Source organism: Haplochromis burtoni, unplaced genomic scaffold (assembly GCF_018398535.1).
Source record: "Haplochromis burtoni strain Fernald_Lab_line unplaced genomic scaffold, NCSU_Asbu1 Contig_158, whole genome shotgun sequence".
NCBI lineage: Eukaryota > Metazoa > Chordata > Actinopteri > Cichliformes > Cichlidae > Haplochromis > Haplochromis burtoni.
This window is the reverse complement of record NW_024582519.1, coordinates 1281990-1299223: the sequence shown is the minus strand read 5'-3', so window position 1 is coordinate 1299223 and position 17234 is coordinate 1281990. Positions and strand designations below refer to the sequence as shown.

The 17234-nt window shown below is 40.9% G+C and overlaps 3 protein-coding genes across 4 annotated transcripts in view; 2 read left to right on the top strand and 1 right to left on the bottom strand.

Annotated features, from left to right (window-relative positions):
- The window catches only part of frem3 (Fras1 related extracellular matrix 3), a 31748-nt gene extending 29223 nt beyond the window's left edge, over positions 1-2525 (top strand). The window contains exons 23-24 of the mRNA XM_005932318.2: positions 78-224; positions 967-2525. Of these exons, the coding sequence (XP_005932380.1) occupies positions 78-224; positions 967-1524 (705 nt within the window). The 3' untranslated portion in view covers positions 1525-2525. The remainder of the gene's footprint in view (positions 1-77; positions 225-966) is intronic.
- A 6-nt stretch (positions 2526-2531) lies between these two features.
- Positions 2532-11421, bottom strand: smarca5 (SWI/SNF related, matrix associated, actin dependent regulator of chromatin, subfamily a, member 5). The gene is made up of 24 exons (XM_042225060.1): positions 11132-11421; positions 10020-10148; positions 9767-9933; positions 9566-9666; positions 9130-9230; positions 8830-9009; positions 8174-8329; positions 7941-8072; positions 7753-7821; positions 7554-7663; positions 7208-7434; positions 6932-7053; positions 6670-6822; positions 6426-6558; positions 6129-6277; positions 5916-6038; positions 5707-5814; positions 4569-4682; positions 4357-4479; positions 4113-4245; positions 3904-4022; positions 3352-3564; positions 3116-3226; positions 2532-3006 (listed from the first exon to the last, which is right to left on the bottom strand). The coding sequence occupies exons 1-24, from the start codon at positions 11201-11203 to the stop codon at positions 2941-2943; spliced, it is 3111 nt and encodes a 1036-aa protein (XP_042080994.1). The 5' UTR covers positions 11204-11421; the 3' UTR covers positions 2532-2940.
- Positions 11422-13282: 1861 nt separating this feature from the next.
- The window catches only part of usp38 (ubiquitin specific peptidase 38), a gene marked incomplete at its 3' end in the record, with an annotated part of 8978 nt that continues 5026 nt past the window's right edge, over positions 13283-17234 (top strand). Inside the window, 2 exon segments of one of the 2 annotated variants that reach the window (XM_005932321.3) lie at positions 13283-13670; positions 14862-15552. In XM_005932321.3, coding sequence (XP_005932383.2) covers positions 14871-15552 — 682 coding nt within the window. 2 annotated transcript variants of the gene reach the window in all.

Below are 17234 nucleotides of genomic sequence, written 5' to 3'. Positions count from 1 at the left end.
TATGATTGGATACTGTGGAAGTGAAAAAAGTAGATGGGGTTTCTGATTTTTCTGTGTGTGTGTGTGCCGTTCTGCAGGACAAAGCCCAGCCAGAGACTCAAGCTACATCATTTGGTGACGTTTCTTTTAAGGCCACACTGGCGCAGGACACACCAGGAGCTCTGTCTTTGATCAGACAGCCAGGCACTGACGGCTTCACACTGTCTTCCTCTCCACTTTTTCAGGTCTGCATTATTCTCAGATACAATATGTTCATATATGGAGGCCCAAAACTGAAAAAAAACCAATAAATAAATGAATAATTTAAGTAAATATGGTGAAAAACATAGACATGCTTTTCCATGTTGATCCTTTGAATGACAGCCCCCTCATGTTAAAGTAGAAATTGATCAAAAATAATGAGATAAAAATCAATAAATACACATAATGTAATAATACAAAACTGAATTTTAAGTGGTAATGATAATAAATATGGGAATTAATGCAAAAGCGATGGAATAAACTAGCACGGCCTGCAATATTTTTTCAAATTCTTCTTTTCAAGGTCTTTGTTTCGCATTTATCAAACAAAATTCAATCAAAGACACAAGCTTTGGTTACCATAAACCTACAAGCAACATATGTTAAATGTGAAGGGTGAAACGAATTTAAATGGAAATATAAATGTTTTTAAAAATATTTTGATATTAATGATCGCTGTATGTGTGACAATGTTTGTGCAAAGTATTGTTGCGACTGGCCCACCCGTTAAGAACGAGGTAGGATACTTACAGACATATGTGCGTACATATGCTACAAATATTATAGTAGGATTAATGGTTGTACATTTAATGATAAAATACTTTATTTATTATTATTATTATTATTAAATAGTTTCGGGTTTTTTTAAATTTGGCACTTCTGGTCCTCCGTAGTTGTTTTGCACAGGCCCAGACTTAAAGAGAATTACACATCTTGTGCTTTCAGGTGGCTGCTGGTCGAGAATGGTTCATCCACACCATCTACACTGTCCGCTCCAGAGAAAATGCCAACCGCAACATTGGCAAGCGCAGCATAGAGTACCTCCATCACAGCATCTCCTCTGTTGAGCAACCCCGCTCCTCCACCCGCCACCGCCGTGCCGCCCCCTCTTTCTCCGCTCCTGCTGTAGCCCAAGACATCGGTATCGAAAATAATCGGGGCACCAACATCCAGCACATCGCCCTGGACCGAAGAGACCGCATTGTGGTCAGCCAGCGCCAGCCTTGGCTCCCTAATCGTGACAGTTTCTTAGAGCGCCCCCTGCTGGAGAGTTCAGGCAGAGAGCTGACTGATACTTCCACTATACCTTTGCTGGTGGGCGTCGCAGGCCTGATCCTCCTCACCTGCCTCATTGCCACCGTCGTCATTCTCCTGCTCCGGCGCAAGAAGCGTGAAAAGAAGAGCCAGTACCCTCCTTACACCACCTCCTCTTCTTCGGCCTACAACGGCTACAGTCACAGCCCAGCAGGCATGTGGGGTGGCTCAGACAGCTCAGAGGTGTAAATGTGGGCCCGGCTCCAGTTCAAACATCTGTCCCCTATTAAAGGGACTTTGATAAGTCTCCTCCACCAATGTGCCTTCGATGCCAAACTTGTGTAGCACTGAAAAGAGCCCAGAACAGTCTGTGGACAGCAAAGGATGTCAGTACTCGGGGCCCACAGGCGTGAATGCACCAGAATAATGAGGCTTGCTGATCTCTGATAATTGTTTGTCTTTAATTTACTGTACGTTCGTGCCTTTATTACAACCTATGCAGGATCATGGATATAAGTAGAAGCCCCTCAAAATATATCTGTTTCATTTAGGTTCCAAGTTGTAAAATATCGCTCTTTATCCAGTGTTTGCAAATGCATGTAATGTAACTCGTGAGTAAATGGCATCCTTGTTTAAATCTCATAAAAGAAAATTATTTTCTATTCAGTCTTTTTTTTTTTTGTTAATTGCTGTATTTCACCATGTTCATTATGGTTTTTTAGTGGAGAACAAAAAGGACTGAATGTTAGTCAAAACTGACCTTAATGAATGATGTGATTCTTTTTCCTTCTATAAGAAGCCTGCAATACTACTACTGAGAAGAGTACTACTGTGGTGTCACTGAAAGGGATTGTAAATGTTATTTTAGTCTTTTGAAAATGCAGAAATCCACTTTTTTTTTTTTTTACATTTTCTAGATAAATGTGGCTAAAATCAGATGCACACCTATCCGTGTACATATCAATGTAGGACTATGGGTAAAAGGAAAAAAAGTATTACTACACCCTGGTGAAACTTGAAAAAAGAAAAATCTGTTTGGTTTGTTGATCAAGGCCTGAAAACAAGTGCAGTATAAAAACTATACTTTTTCCTTCTACAAGTGACAGCATATTTTAATGTGCCAACTATTAGTAGACTTTTATGGCTTATTAACTTTGTGAAAATTTTCCAAATACTGGATGTATGTAAACTTAAACTGCCAAACTGAAAAGAAATATTTTATGAACGTGTCATTTATCAGCTTTGTTGTTTGTTTGTTTTTTAAAAAAGGGGGGAGATTTATTTGCAATGCTCAAAAAGACATTTTCTACAATATAAGATACAAGAACAGATGTTTTCTTAAAAATAAAAAAGGGTACATATTGTTTGTTTCAAGCAATGGAATGTGGTACAACCAACAGGCATAAATACACATATTTCAATTAAGTACTAGTAAAAAATAAGGACTAGCGAACAAAATCTAACCCAGCACAGCTGCAGTGTTTAGGTAAGTGACAACAAGGCAGGCTTGTAAAGAAACACTTCCTAGAACCTAAAACAACCATATCAGTCCGTCAGGGATTTTACACAGTACATTATCACAGCCTGCAAACAAACACAGACACTAGGACTAATGATAGCTGGCTGCCGTCTTTAATTCTGTTAATGCGGGTTTTTCCAGCAGCTTCACAACTTGAGCTTTTTCCTTCGTCCTCGACCGTCTGGAGTTCCCTCTGACTTTCGTTTCTGCGCCTGGGAGGGAAAAAAATGGATTAAAAAAATAATAATAAAAGGATGTTGTCCTTAATAGACAGCTTAAAATAGTTTGAATTGTTTATTATGGGATGAATTTGTAGCTTACCGAGCCGGTCTTTGGGCCCCGTTTCTTCTTTTCCGCCTTCTCCCTCTCCTCCAGCTCCATGTTCTCTCTCTCTATCAGGGTGATCAGGGTGTTGCATCGCCTCTGGAGCTCCTACACGATAAATGGGGGGAGAAAATAAAAATTGCATTTTTAATTATTAAGACAATTTTAAAAAAAATTTTTAAATAACAGAAGAAAAAAAACTGAGAAATAAGAGTGAAGTAATCCAAACTCACCATTGCAGTCCTAGATTTGAGGAACCAGTCGAAGCGGAACTGTGGTGAGTTGCGGATGCACTGGCGGAGCTCGTCGTACACGCTCTCCTTATCAAAGCCGAGCTTGTGAAGCATACAGATGAGGAAGCGGTCTTCCTCCTCTGTGTAGTTCTTGCCTTTGTTAGTCCCGTAGGAGATACGGAGCTGATGGAAAGGAGCCTTGTAGCGGCCAATCTAAAGGAGGATTTGAGAAACACATTGAAGGATAAACACAATGCTGAATGAGAAATCTACTCAGCAACTTGCACTACAAAAAGAATCTTTTTTGGGGTTTTTTAGAAAACATACTATATGATACGGGGCCGATGGCGCGATATGGCAGCCTGGCTTCTGTCAGTCTGCCCCAGGGCAGCTGTGGCTACAACTGTAGCTGCCTCCACCACAGTGTGTGAATGTGACAGTGAATGAATAGTGGAATTGTAAAGCGCTTTGAGTGTCTAGAAAAGCGCTATATAAATGCAATCCATTATTATTATCATTATTATTATTATTTCAAAGTTGACTGACTGCTACCTTTGAGTCCAGTGCTTTCTTGATGCTGATCCTCCTCTGAATCCTGGCCTCTCCTCTTTCTATCTGAGCCATGATCTTTTCAATATCCTGCAACTCATTGCAGCGCTCCCAGAATACAGCTGCAGGAAAGGACACGAACATGAAGTCACACGATAAATCAATTTAAATATCTGGGTTTGCTTTCGACAGAAGAAAAAAAAATCCATTACCAGAATATTCCATGACTTCCTCCGGAGTTTTCCCCTCAACCTCTCTGGCAATGTTCTCAATATCATCTCTCCCCCACTTCTCGTTTGCTTTGATGAATTGGTTGAAGTCACGTTTGTTCCAAATAGTAAATCCCTGCGACAAGCGTACAGTTGATCCGTTAATGCACAATTTAGAGAAATATGCAAACATTTCATTTCCTGTATATCAGCCACTGGCTGCAAGTCAACAAGAAAAATAATTCACCTGTTGCAGAAGGGTTTCCTTCTCCTCCAGTTCCTCCTCTGTGAGGGCCTCGGCCTCATCGATCTTGGCCTGCTCCTCCTTCTGGACCTGAGCAGAGTTTGGTATGTCTGGATTGCGAGGAACCTTAAGAGACAAAGCCACAGATCCAGTTAGAGTCTTCTCAAAAGACAACAAAATTTGGACAAATAGGAATGTGTCTGATCTCTTTGAACCTTATATCCAATGGTCTTTCTGTAGAAGAGGATTTCCTTTTCTAGAAGCTCAAAAAGACGTGGAGGGAAGAACTGGAAGTCCTGCACATTTGGCTGCTTAGGCGGACGAGGAGCCTGGCAAAAAAAAAAAAAGGGAATCCAAAATAAGTAATAGGGACATGCACAACTAGTCACCTAATCATCGCTATTGTCACTAGTCTGTACCAAACGTATTCATTCAGTCTAACTGGTTTACAATTGATACTCAATGCAGTAAATCAGCGGTCCCCAACCCCCGGGCCTCGGACCGGTACCGGTCCGTGAGTCGTTTGGTACCGGGCCGCGAGAGTTGAGGCTCAGGTGTGAAATGTATAGTTTTCAGGGTTTTATCGGTTTTCAGCGTTATTTTGTTATCGTTTTTGTCGTTTACTCGTCTTTCCTGGGTCTTTTCACGTGCGTTATGAATAAATTTTCTTTTTTTCGGTACCGGTACTAGTTTTATTTTGTTGTATTTATCCGCGACACCTTAAAGGCCGGTCCATGAAAATATTGTCGGGCATAAACCGATCCGTGTCGCAAAAAAGGTTGGAGACCGCTGCAGTAAATGGTTGTTTCCTAAATGTTATGCCGCCACCTGCCACCAGTTGGCGCATCACTGCTGAGAAACGCCATACAGCGGCCTGATTGTTTTGGTAATAGTATAATTGTTAGTTTTTCGTGTTAGTTCTTTAAAAAGGTGAAAGACTGAGATGACAGATAAAACAATGTTTTGTAATAACATGTTTTCATATCATATTTAACATCAGTTTATTATACGTGTTTTTCTTAGTTACCTGTTTGGAGAATACAATGCAATGTCCATAATGCACAACGTAAGGTGGCACACAGTTAAGCGACATGATTCATTATTGAAGAATGTGATTAATGGTATCACATGGTTTTCTTTACAAGGCTTTTGACATTGTATATTAAACGGTTAACAAATTTAACTTAATAACCGAATGTTTCTTAGTTTTACACTAGTTCGCTGGACTAATATGAGTGTTTCCTTGTTTAGCCATCAAAGAACTTAGTCAAACCCCCAATAAATAAACATTAAACATCCTGATGCTTTAATACATTCTGTCTGTATGATGTTTGTACAGTGATGGTTTCCTACCTTTGGTGCTTTGGGCTCACTGACTCGCAGAGCTTCTCTGAAGTAGGCATCCACCGCGTAATTGGCTTTCCTTTCTCTCTTGGGCGGCTCGATCCAGTTTGTAATGACCTGAACGGAAAAATGAAAATCACAAGCTAAGGATTTAAGTCTTTTCCCAAAAGAAAGGCAGTCCCAGATTATAAATTACCGATGCTGGCCAACCTATTTACCTTCTTCTTCTCTCTGTAGTCCTCTCCTTCGAAGGTGTACACGCTGGTGTTCTCCGTGTCCATGGTGAAGTTTCTCAAAGAGCTCTCGCCCAGCGATGACATTCTCTCCTTCATCTCCATAGTCTGGTACACAATCATTTCAAAGTGTTTGATTTTTTAAATTCACACAATAACTTTCAATTGATGCTTTTCAGCTAATGCAACCAGACTCACCTTCCTTTCACCTCTCTCCAGGATGGCATCGATGTCATCATCTGTGATCTCGCTCTCTTTGGAAGCAAACACGTGTGTGGCACCGTGGCGGATGATGGAGAGCATCTCATCCTTACCCAGTTTGTTTGCACTCGGATCCACAAGTCTCCCTATTTTCAAAAAATAAATAAAATAAAGTTTAGTTTATTTCGCAATTTCCAACAAGTACCACTATGTGAACTTCATATTTTATTTCTTACCAGCATGCAGGACACTAAAACAAGTTTAAACAGGCTGACTTTAAGTGAGATGAGTTACCTTGCTGGATGACGATCGAGTCCAGGCGCAGTTTCATCTCGGCCCTCTCCACAATCCTCTCCTCTACTGTGTTTTCGGTGATGAAACGGAAAACTCGCACCTGCTTCTGCTGACCAATCCTGTGAGCTCGGTCCTAAGCAGAGGAAAAAAACAAACAAACAAAAAAGTCAGGTAATCTGACCGAAACAATCAAGTTCATTGGTTACACTCATGCTCAGGTAGATCATCATATTAGACTACTAACCATGGCCTGAAGATCGACTTGAGGGTTCCAGTCTGAGTCGTAGAGGATGACTACATCTGCTGTTGCCAGGTTAATACCCAGCCCTCCAGCTCTGGTGCTCAACATGAAGATGAACTTTGAGCTGTTGGGCTCATTGAAAGCATTGATGGAGATCTGTAAATACACAAACACGTGAAAATTAAGTGCTTTTATAGTCACACTCTCAATACCAAACACTCAGGAATTGCTTTTGGTTATGGAAGATGACAAATCCACATCTCACCTGTCTCTCCTCGTGCGGAGTTTGCCCATCCAGGCGACAGTAACCGTAGTTCCTCCACATGCAGTAGTCCTCCAAGATGTCCAGCATCCTGGTCATCTGACTGAAGATGAGCACACGTGAACCTACAAAACAGGGATGTGGAGACGTTAAGAGACGTAATTAAAATAATTTTGCAATTCTACCAGCATTTAAAAATGTATATGCAAACGGGAGCGTGAGCCCTCCCGCCGGTAATAAAGAGATAACTAAAATACTGAACAAAAAGAATCCACACACCCTGCTCCTTTAGCTTGGGCAGCAGCTTGTCTAGCACCACCATCTTGCCGCTGTTCACTGCCAGGTGGATGTCTGTTGTGTATGGCGGGCCGGGCTCAGCCCCATCAAACAGGTAAGGATGGTTGCAGCATTTTCTCAGCTGCATGAGAACGTTCAGCAGACGCATCTTGTCCATTTTACCCGCCGAGTTCAGAATGTCGATGTCCTTCATCAGAATCTTTGTGTACCTGACGGGTAGTAGCACACAACAACTTAAGTTCAGCATCCACAAATACAGCAGGGGAAAAACACAAAAACAGCTCAGGTCTTGTTTTATAGCAAGTCCATTTTAACTGGGGATGCTTACCACTCCCGCTGCATCTTACTCAGGCCAACATAAATCTTGATCTCCTTCTTGGGGAGCAGAGTTTTCTCCACGTCTGCTTTGATACGACGAAGCAAGAAAGGACGCAGCACCTACACGCAGGGAGCGCATTAACCCAACTGAAATATAACACACCTTACAACGTACAGCAGCGTGCTGGATAGTCGCATTAAATACATACAGTGTGAAGACGTTCAACCAACTTTTGATCACCCAGGCAGTTATTTGTGTCAAACCAGGAATCAAAGTCCTGAGAAAAAAGAAGAGAAATTAAATTGGCACCTTAATACAGAAACACCTCTTCTCTAAAGCGTTTTCAAGACTTCTTCTATAAACTACTGATTTTGTGGTTTTCTATAGAAATCCTACTTCTGATGAGTTGAAGACATCAGGCAGCAGGAAGTTCAGGAGAGCCCACAGCTCATGGAGGTTGTTTTGCAGGGGTGTTCCAGTCAACAGCAAACGATTGGTGGTCTTAAATTCACGCACAATTTCTGATAACTATGGAGAAGCAAAGAAATCCTTAGCGATCTGACCATCTCACAGTACTAAAGGTTAGGTGGCTGACATGTGTAACTATTTTGTTTCAGCAGCTGTCTGACCTTTGACTTCTCGTTCTTGATCCTGTGAGCCTCATCAATGACCAGGTATCTCCAGTTGAATTTTTTGAACACCGCCTTTTCAATGATGAGCATCTCGTAGGATGTCACGCACACATCCCACTCTCCAGGCAGCAGCACATCTCGGATCAGGGCAGTCTGTTATTGAAGCAGAAAACTGTTTTTACCACCAGAGTTCTACAGATTAATCTCATAAATATGTGTCTACAATACATAAAAAAATAATAATTTTAAACCAGAACAATACATGAGTGTTGTCGGTTACACAATCGTTTCCTGTGTCACAAACAACAAACAATAAATTATTATTCAAAAATAGATGTTACCTGTTATTTTAACAATCTAAATTGCAGTCATAAAAACCAACTACTAAGAGCCTACCTCCCACAACGTATGACATAAGGACTTTTTAAAGACTGAATTAAGACATTAAACAACAATTAAGGCCTTATTGTTTAGATTGCAATATTTAACACCTTTTAAAACTTTTTTAAGTGCCTGTGGGAGTCAAAAAAACAAAAAAAACAAAAAAAAAACCCAATATGGAGTCCACCAAATAGAACTGGTGAAGGACAACCAAAGCATCTGAAAAAATGCTTTGATTTTCACACCATTGATACATTTTTGACACAGCTTACCCGCTCATCTCTGTCTCCGATCAGGCAGACAGCACGAAGGGAAGGCACCCATCTCTTGAACTCATTCATCCAGTTGTAGAGGGTGGACTTGGGAACCAGCACCATGTGAGGACCAGGGATGTTTCTGTAGTGCTTCATATAACCCAGCAGTGCAATAGTTTGGAGAGTCTTACCCAATCCCTGACAATAAGAAAAAAAAAACATGAATGAAAAAAAAAAAAAAAAAAACAGCATTATGACACGATAAAAATATCTGTAATTTAACTCCATGAATAAGTAGAAACGTGAAAAAGTGCTGACCATTTCATCGGCGAGGATACCATTGATTCCATTCTCGTACAAAGAAATGAGCCAGTTCAGACCGCGGACCTGATAGTCCCTCATCTTCCCTGTTTTCACATCTACATTACAGACAAGAAAACAAAATTCTGTAAGAATTGTTTTAATTTTGTTTTGCCTAATAAAAACTCCCACCACTAGAGGGAGTGCTTCTGCTGCCTCTTATTAGGGCAGTAATAGATCAACAAGTGCAAGTCAAGTGAAATTTGCTTAGGAAGGCTCCTAACTAAGTGAAGTGACACAGATGAGCTGGCTGAATTCTGCTAAGTACAAAGACAATGTGCTTCAGTGCTTCCTTTATTGGCTGTATCAGGATCAGCCACATATATAACATATTTGTTATTTGCTCATGCTCAGTGTGTGCTTTGAGTCCCCATAAAAACAGGTCTTTACTTACAGGAGGGAGACTCGTCAAAGCGAGTGCACACATTTGTGGTCTTTGTGCTCTCGTTAAGAAGCTCTTCATCCTCTTCTTGTTCCGTGCGACGGTGGCGGTTGCTTTTAAAAAAATAATAAAAGACACAGCGTTATAAATCACAATGGGAGAAAACTTTCTAAATGGAGGAAAAGAAACTGTTCTGTAGGGATAGATACTCACTCTCCAGCTGAAAGCAAATTCTGTTTCTCGTCCTTCTTGATACGAGGACGTCCCGGTTTCATCTTGAGCGGTGAGGTGGGGGTCTTCTGTGCAGCTGGTTGGATGAAATGAGCAAACAGCTCTGTTTGCTTCAGCAGATACTCAAATCTGTTGGTCCGGTCTGTTTGCTGCATTACACAGAAAGAAAGTCCCATTCATCTTCCGACCCAGGAGTACAGTGGTGAGCCATGTAATGATGGAAGAGAGGACTTACCACTTTCTCCTCATAACCTGGAGTAGAGTCTTTAGTTTTGGAGGAAGATGAGGAGGAGGAGGCATCTTGTCCATCAGCACCTGCATCTGAAGAGGACTCTTTTCCAGCATCTGAAGAGTCAGACTTCTCCTAAGGGAGTGTATGGTGAAAACAAACCAGTCTTAGTGGATGTCGTCCTTATGTTTACAACAACAACAACAACAACAACAACAACTGATAGGAAGAGATGAGCTCACTGGCTCAAAAACAAGCCAAAGGGCAAACCAAAATTTCAAGGTGCATCGGTATTCACATTTGCAGAAAACAGGGCATGTATTGACTGAAATACCGTCAGTTCTTCTAATCATATACTGTCACGGGAAGGTACTTTTGATAGCACATTTGCGTCACAGAATAAATCAGTCTCTTTTACCCCTCTGCTATCAGACGTGCTGAGAAGTACCAGTAAATTTGTGAATTTAAATCTCTATTAAAAGAAGAAGAGGTGATAATGATAAGACTTTTTGTGGAGAAAATGCTTCCAATACAAAGCAAGGACGGTGTTTTGGAATTTCAGCTTTCTTTATGTGGGATTTTTATATTGATAGAAGTTTCAAATCATTTTTTGGCCGAGCTGTACGCAGCCAGCGAAGCAGCATCCTTCCCCGGTCACAACAGCCATTGCTACGCGGTCTGCTCCGAAAACAAAGGGGCAGACGGTACAGCTGAGAGGACTGCTTCTGCCCCCCCAATTTGTTTTCACGGGGTTTTCTAAAAGCCGACTCACTGTTATAAGCGTCCCACTGAGTGAACCAGGTCTGAGAGCAAGCATAGAACAAGTAAGGACTTCTGGAGCGATACGAGACAGGCAGCTAGCGGGGCTAAGCTAGTAGAGTGGGCGCTCATGAAAACGGCTGGCCTCGCTGCTGCGCTGGTGGATCTGGCTGTTGTCTTCGGGAGCTAATGGTAGCGCCGCTGCTAGCTAACTGACAAACTGAAAGTTTCACACAGTTGATTTCGAAAAATGCCTGAACAAGAGATGGACCTTTTCAGAGTTATACATATGTGTGTCGGCTTTGTGAGAAACGAAGTCAGCGTCGAAAGGACATAATTCCCATTTTGAAACATCTTACCTCCGCTCCTCCGGCGTCTTCAACTTCAGCCTGCTCTTCCCGCTGTTCCACGCAGTTTGCGCTTTCGGACATTTTTGTCGATTTTCCTTTTCCGTTCAGGTATATCGTTTGTTATTAGGTGACTTGTGTGATCCCGTTTAAGAGCCGTTGGGAATTTTCGGAACTTCCTCGAGGTAAATAAGGACAATCCTGTTGTTTTTAATGAAAGACACACCGGTTGGTCGCAGGCAGCACGTTCGCGCTAGCAAGATTTTTCTCGCGCACCCGCGTTCACATAGTTACCGGGTCTGAGCGCGCTATCGCGAGATTTTATTATGCTGCCTTCGCAGACTGTCGAAAGTATTTGTTTTTGTTATGGCTCATATGACGGCTTCCAGTCATCTCCAAGGTTACTATAGTTAACTAAATCTAAACTAAAGCCTTTAAAAAATTAAACTTAACTGAAACGATTTTTAAACTGCAACAACGTATAGGCTAATATGATTAGTTTTAGTATTTGCTGGTTTAGTAAAACACTTTTATTATAACTTGATGGTTTTGCTACTTATTGAATCTCTGGATGTCAGCAAGACCGGGACTCACCTTCTTTTAAAAGTTTTCTTTTTTATTGAAATACCTTTACTTATTGTTCTGAATCTAGCATCTGACATATGCCCTCCATGCAATGAATAATTAAAAAGACTAACACAAAAACTATTAAAAACAAAAATAAATAATGCATTTTCAAATTTTTTTTAACCAGACCTGACATATATATATGGATACATTGATATGTTCCTTGCACTTCCAAAGTTACATGCTTTAATATTATAACTCATTTCTGAAGCCAATGACACTAGCATCACCCCTCTAGGAAGTTTGATGGGTTTCACTGATTAGAGAAAAGACATAGCCAAGTCAATATTTGTGATTGATAGGGTGAAATATTATAGTAAAGTAATATTTCAGTCCCACTTGTGTTTCCTAAAGTAACACGTTTTCTGGGAGTGGATGATGCAGTCATCTATGTGCTGTAGAGAGCTTACTCCCCATCTATAGAGTAAGAGCTGCACTGTGAGGATAAGCTTCTTTGATTTATCAAGTGCATTTCATACAACTCAGCTGCTGCTGCTGAGGGAAAAGTTACAGGAAATGTCAGCAAACACATCAACCATCTCATTGATTACCGACTGCTTGACAGAGAGACAGAGAGGCTGCGGTATGTAAGACTGGGCAGTGCTCAGTCTGATTTGTTGATGTGCAGTACAGGAGCTCCACAGGAGACTGTGCTGTCTCCACACTTGTTCACTTTGTACACCTCAGACTTTCAGTACAATTCTAGGTCATGGAACCTTTAGAAATCCTCTGACAGTTCTGCAGTGAGTAGATGTATTAGTAATGGGCAGTAGGAAGACTAGTGAGCACTATAGTGGATGCCTTTGTGGAGTGGTCTGGGAGCAATCATTTGCTTCTGTATGTGAAAAAGACCAGGGAGGTGTCCCTTGGAAGAAGATGGCTACACAGACATACATGCACTGTACCTGGGTGTCAACATGGACAACAGGCTGAAATGAAAGACCAACACAGAGGCTGGGGATGAGCAGGCTCTATTTACTAATGGAGTCAATGTGTGCACCAAATGATGGAAATTCTATGTTACTCTGCTATGGGAAGCACAGTGTACTCAGGAGTCTGCTGGGAGAATCATTAAGGCTCAGGGACTGTCTGTAAACTGGACACATTGAAGCTGAGGTGGAGAACAAACTGTTAATACCCTTACCGGAAAGGCATTTAATCTATTATTATTATTATTATTAGTAGTAGTAGTAGTAGTAGTAGTAGTAGTAGTAGTAGTAGTAGTAGTATTAAAAAACGCTAAAAAACAAAAAAAACCCCAAAGATGTACAAACAAGATTACATATCCTACTGGGCCGAGAAGAAAATGCCCCTATCTCTTGTTAAATTACACATGCCTAACTCTTCCATTCGTATAACAAACAACATCTCCTTAATTCAGTGTGAAAGTGCAGATGGATGCAAAAATTTGAAAATAAAGTCTTTGATAATCACAATTCCAAGATGCAGATCAATCTGGATGTTAGGTGGAAGCTGGGAGGTTTCCATCTTTTCATGATTTTTTTAAATCGTAGCGTTATCCCAAAAAGGGCAGATGAACGAGTAGTGGTTGAACGCAACACACGAAGTGTACAATAAAAGGATAAAGGTTCTCGAAAATGCTCGCGGAAACGCAGCTTCGTTTAACTGGAAGCGTGTCAAACGGCCAGCAGCGCCATCCGTGGAAACCCACACGACTGACCGTTACACAAATGTAACAAAAGCGGAACAGGCAAAGTTAAGAGAAAAATAGCTTCACCCCAAGGGTCCTACCACCGTCTCTGTCCATAGGAATGACGTCGCTGTACGGTTAATCAGCTGTTTCCGAGCGAGGAAATGAACCAAAATAAATACACATAAAACTGTTTTATCTCTCTGAAGACATTTAGCTCTGACCGACGGCAGAAGCTACTCTGGTCGGACGCTGTTGACATGCTTTATTTGGGTAAGCACACATGTTGGATTATTTGAGTTACATGATGGCATTTATGCTAAGTCAGTTTGTAGGCTAACGGCAGGCCTCTTCGGCTGTTTCTTTCTTCTTCTTCTAATTTTTTTAAAAAAATTCTTTTAATTTTATTTTTGTTGGGGGCAGTTTGTTAGTAAACCTGCCGCTATGGAGAGGCCAGCACTGTTTCTCAGGTTTAGTTTTAACGCTCATTCTAGCCGTACTTTAGTTTCTAGACATATAGAAATATCTGCTAACTTTACAACTAGCTTTAGCAAGCTAGTCGGCTATCTGTTTGTATCCCCCACAGCAGCAGCAACACAGAGCGGCAGGAGTCATAGATCATAGGCAAAACACGTGTGAAATAGCACATAGTAATGTAATGTGCAGTCTTCAAGGCAGATGGACACTACATTAAATTAGTTTTATTACGCTGAACTTGAAAAAAAAATGTATAGCAAAGTCGTGCGTTATATTTAGTGACAGATCCACTGAAACCACCTTAAATGCCCCCCTTCCCGTTAAGGTAAATAAGTTCAACTACACCTTTTAATTCGAGAGGTATCTTAACAGCTATATCGATATCTACATCAATATCTTAAAATAAGTGTCTTTCGTTTTTACTACACGATAAAGAAATGCTACGGTAGTAAATGAAAGAAATCTGTCAGCGCCGCTCTTTGGGCGTAAATTTTAAGAAATTTGTAAAATTACGGAAAAAGTCACGGGATGTCATGTAGATCGCGAAAAAGCAACCGTTCTGTCATTTAATTGTTAACTACAGTATTACTTAATTATTTTGGTGTAAAGTTGTAAAACCTGTAAAAATACAGTTAAATGTCCAAAATGCACGCCTTCAATCCCACTTCCCAGAGCCATTCAGGGGGCCCCATTGGAGTTTGTGCCTGGCCAATTGTAACCTTGCATTTCTAATTTTGTCTCCCAAACTGCTCAACATGAGCGGTGTCGCTGATATTGTGATTTCTAATCTAATAATTCTACTGTTTACACCTTTGCTTTATAGTCATAAGTCAAAATGTTTTCTGTGACGTGTGTGATCACAAACAAAAACTGTGACAGAACAAATGTTCAGTGCACCATTTAGTGTGACTGCAGATGTTTTCTGACTTTTTTTTTTTTTTTTTTTTTTTTTTTAAACCTAATTACTTTTTCAATTTTCCTCTACAGATCGACATCATGGACAAGATTTTGGAGGGCCTGGTGAGCTCCAATCACTCTGTTCCAGTGAAGAAGGCCATTGTGAAGAAGGTAGTGGAAGCAGCTGAGAGAGAAGTGACAGAGGATCAGTGTCAGGCACTATTCACACTCACCACCCGCCTCATCTTGCTCGGTGAAGATGCCTTCCAGAAGCAAATTGGCTCCCAGGTTCTTGAAGCCTATGCACGCTACCACCGCCCAGAGTTTGAGCGTTTCTTCAGCAAAGACTTCGTCCTCAGTCTGCTCCAGCAGGGCTACGGCCAGCTGGACCGCAAAGACCCCGCCATAGTAGAATACATTCACTGCTGCCTGCGGTTGCTCATCAGCTGCCCATCGGTGCTGGAGATTTTTAGTGTGATCCAGGTGGAGGTTTTAAGGATGGTGTGTGAACGACCTGATCCCGCTTTCTGTGCCCGCCTGAGCACTTTGCTGTCAGACTTTGTGCAGTGCATCCCAAGAGATAAGTCGGGTATTCTGTTCTGCCAGCAGCTGGTGAGGACCATCAGTTCCTTCCACTGCTTTTCTAGCCAAGAGCAGGAACTGAGAGAGTATGTTGGTCAGGTGACGAAAGTTAGCGCGCTGCTACAGAACATCTGGAAGGCTGACCCAGCCACGCTGCTGCCCTCACTCCAGGAGGTCTTTGCTATTATCGCCTCTACAGGTAAGACTCTTTGATTCCATATAAATTGTGCCTTAAAGGAACAAGAAAGTCATTTCATACGTGATTACATTTTTTTAAATGGGTTCAGTTTTGAGACATTTGTTGTTATAGATGCCATTAAAAAAAAAAAAGAAATACTCAACATAAAGAGCAAATTTGGATTTTGTTAATAGTAGCGTTAAGGATGGGCATTTCAAACAGAAATATTATTTGATATTTACATCTCTTCCTCAGAGATTGCCCACAGCTCAAATGCTCTTAAATGACTTTGAATTCAGCTGTTTATATTTTCGACACACATTTATTTGAGTGGGTTTCCTGGTATACTGCCATCCACCAATTAATGATGCTGTTGGGTAATGCCCGTACTCTTATTCTGAAAGTTCAGTCACAGCAAACACGCTAGCACCAGCCCTTCCTGTCTTCTACCATCTCCTGAGAGGTTCATCAGGCTACTGTTGTGATACCCATCCCCCAGTTTGATAGACTAATGATGTGCTCCTGAATAAGCCTAAATGTTTGAGTTCCCAGTCAAAGTTTGAATCTCAAACTCCCCCTTTGATTTGCTTTTGCCACTTGCGAAGTCAGAGTAGTAACCTGGAGTTAACAAACATGGTGGCACTAAATGTAAATAGCAGGAAAATTATAAAACTTTTCATTTGTACTGCCACTGTTATGTATTTGTGACTTACTAAGTAAGCTAAGCACAGACCAGGCTCTAACATGATTGTGCAGTGGTGTTTTAAGGTAGAAAAGAGCAAGACTTTTGCTCTATTGCTATTGATTCCTGAATAGCTTTACGTTGCTAAGAAGCCTGGTTTGTTTGTTTGTTTTTTGTTTTAAGTTGTTGTTCTTTCTCGCTCTTTCTGGAACACGCTAATTAGGGAGGGACTTTTGAGTTGAAAGGGATGTGAAGGGCAGTATAACTGTCTTGTCTTGGACTTCAGCTAGTAATGATACTCTTTGATCTGCTCTGGATTTTTTATTGAGAGCTGGAGGGGAACTCCAACCAGAATCTGCAGCTGGTTGAGTGCTGGTTCATTTGCTGCTACACTGTTACCTCATCTAGGCTCCAGAGCAGAATTAGGAGTGCACTTCAGATGGGTGGAGTATGAGCCCATCCAACTGAAGAGAAGCTCAGTGGAGAGACAGCTAATACTTACTGTCATTTATTCTCACAGTCTGTTTAGCGTGATTTATTCTTGTTTTTAAGAAAAACGTGTGTGCGCCTCCTTGAAGACGCACACCCACTCTGCTGAAGCTACAGCTCTTAATCATTTCTGGAGTTGGTGGGTACAATGACCTAGCCACACAAAGTATTTGTTTTAGTTTATTTAATAATTTACATCTTACATTGTAAAATCATGGTTAGTCCTAATTTATGCACTCATATCAACTGATTCATTTATTTATTTTTTTGAAGTATGGAAGATCAAAACCATCTCCAACCCTAATAAATAAGAGTGATTTACAAAATGCATGAAAAGTATATTGATTTTTTTTTTAAGTCACAGAAATTTTTGTTTTAACTTGCTTATGTGATGATGGTTTTTAAGTTTTTCAGTTCCCCACTTCCCACTATTCCTTTGTGTATTTGAGATATATGAGACTTTTAGAAGAGTGAAACTGCCCAAAAAGTATAAAGAAAAAAAAGACTGAGTGTATGTGTGTACATATATATA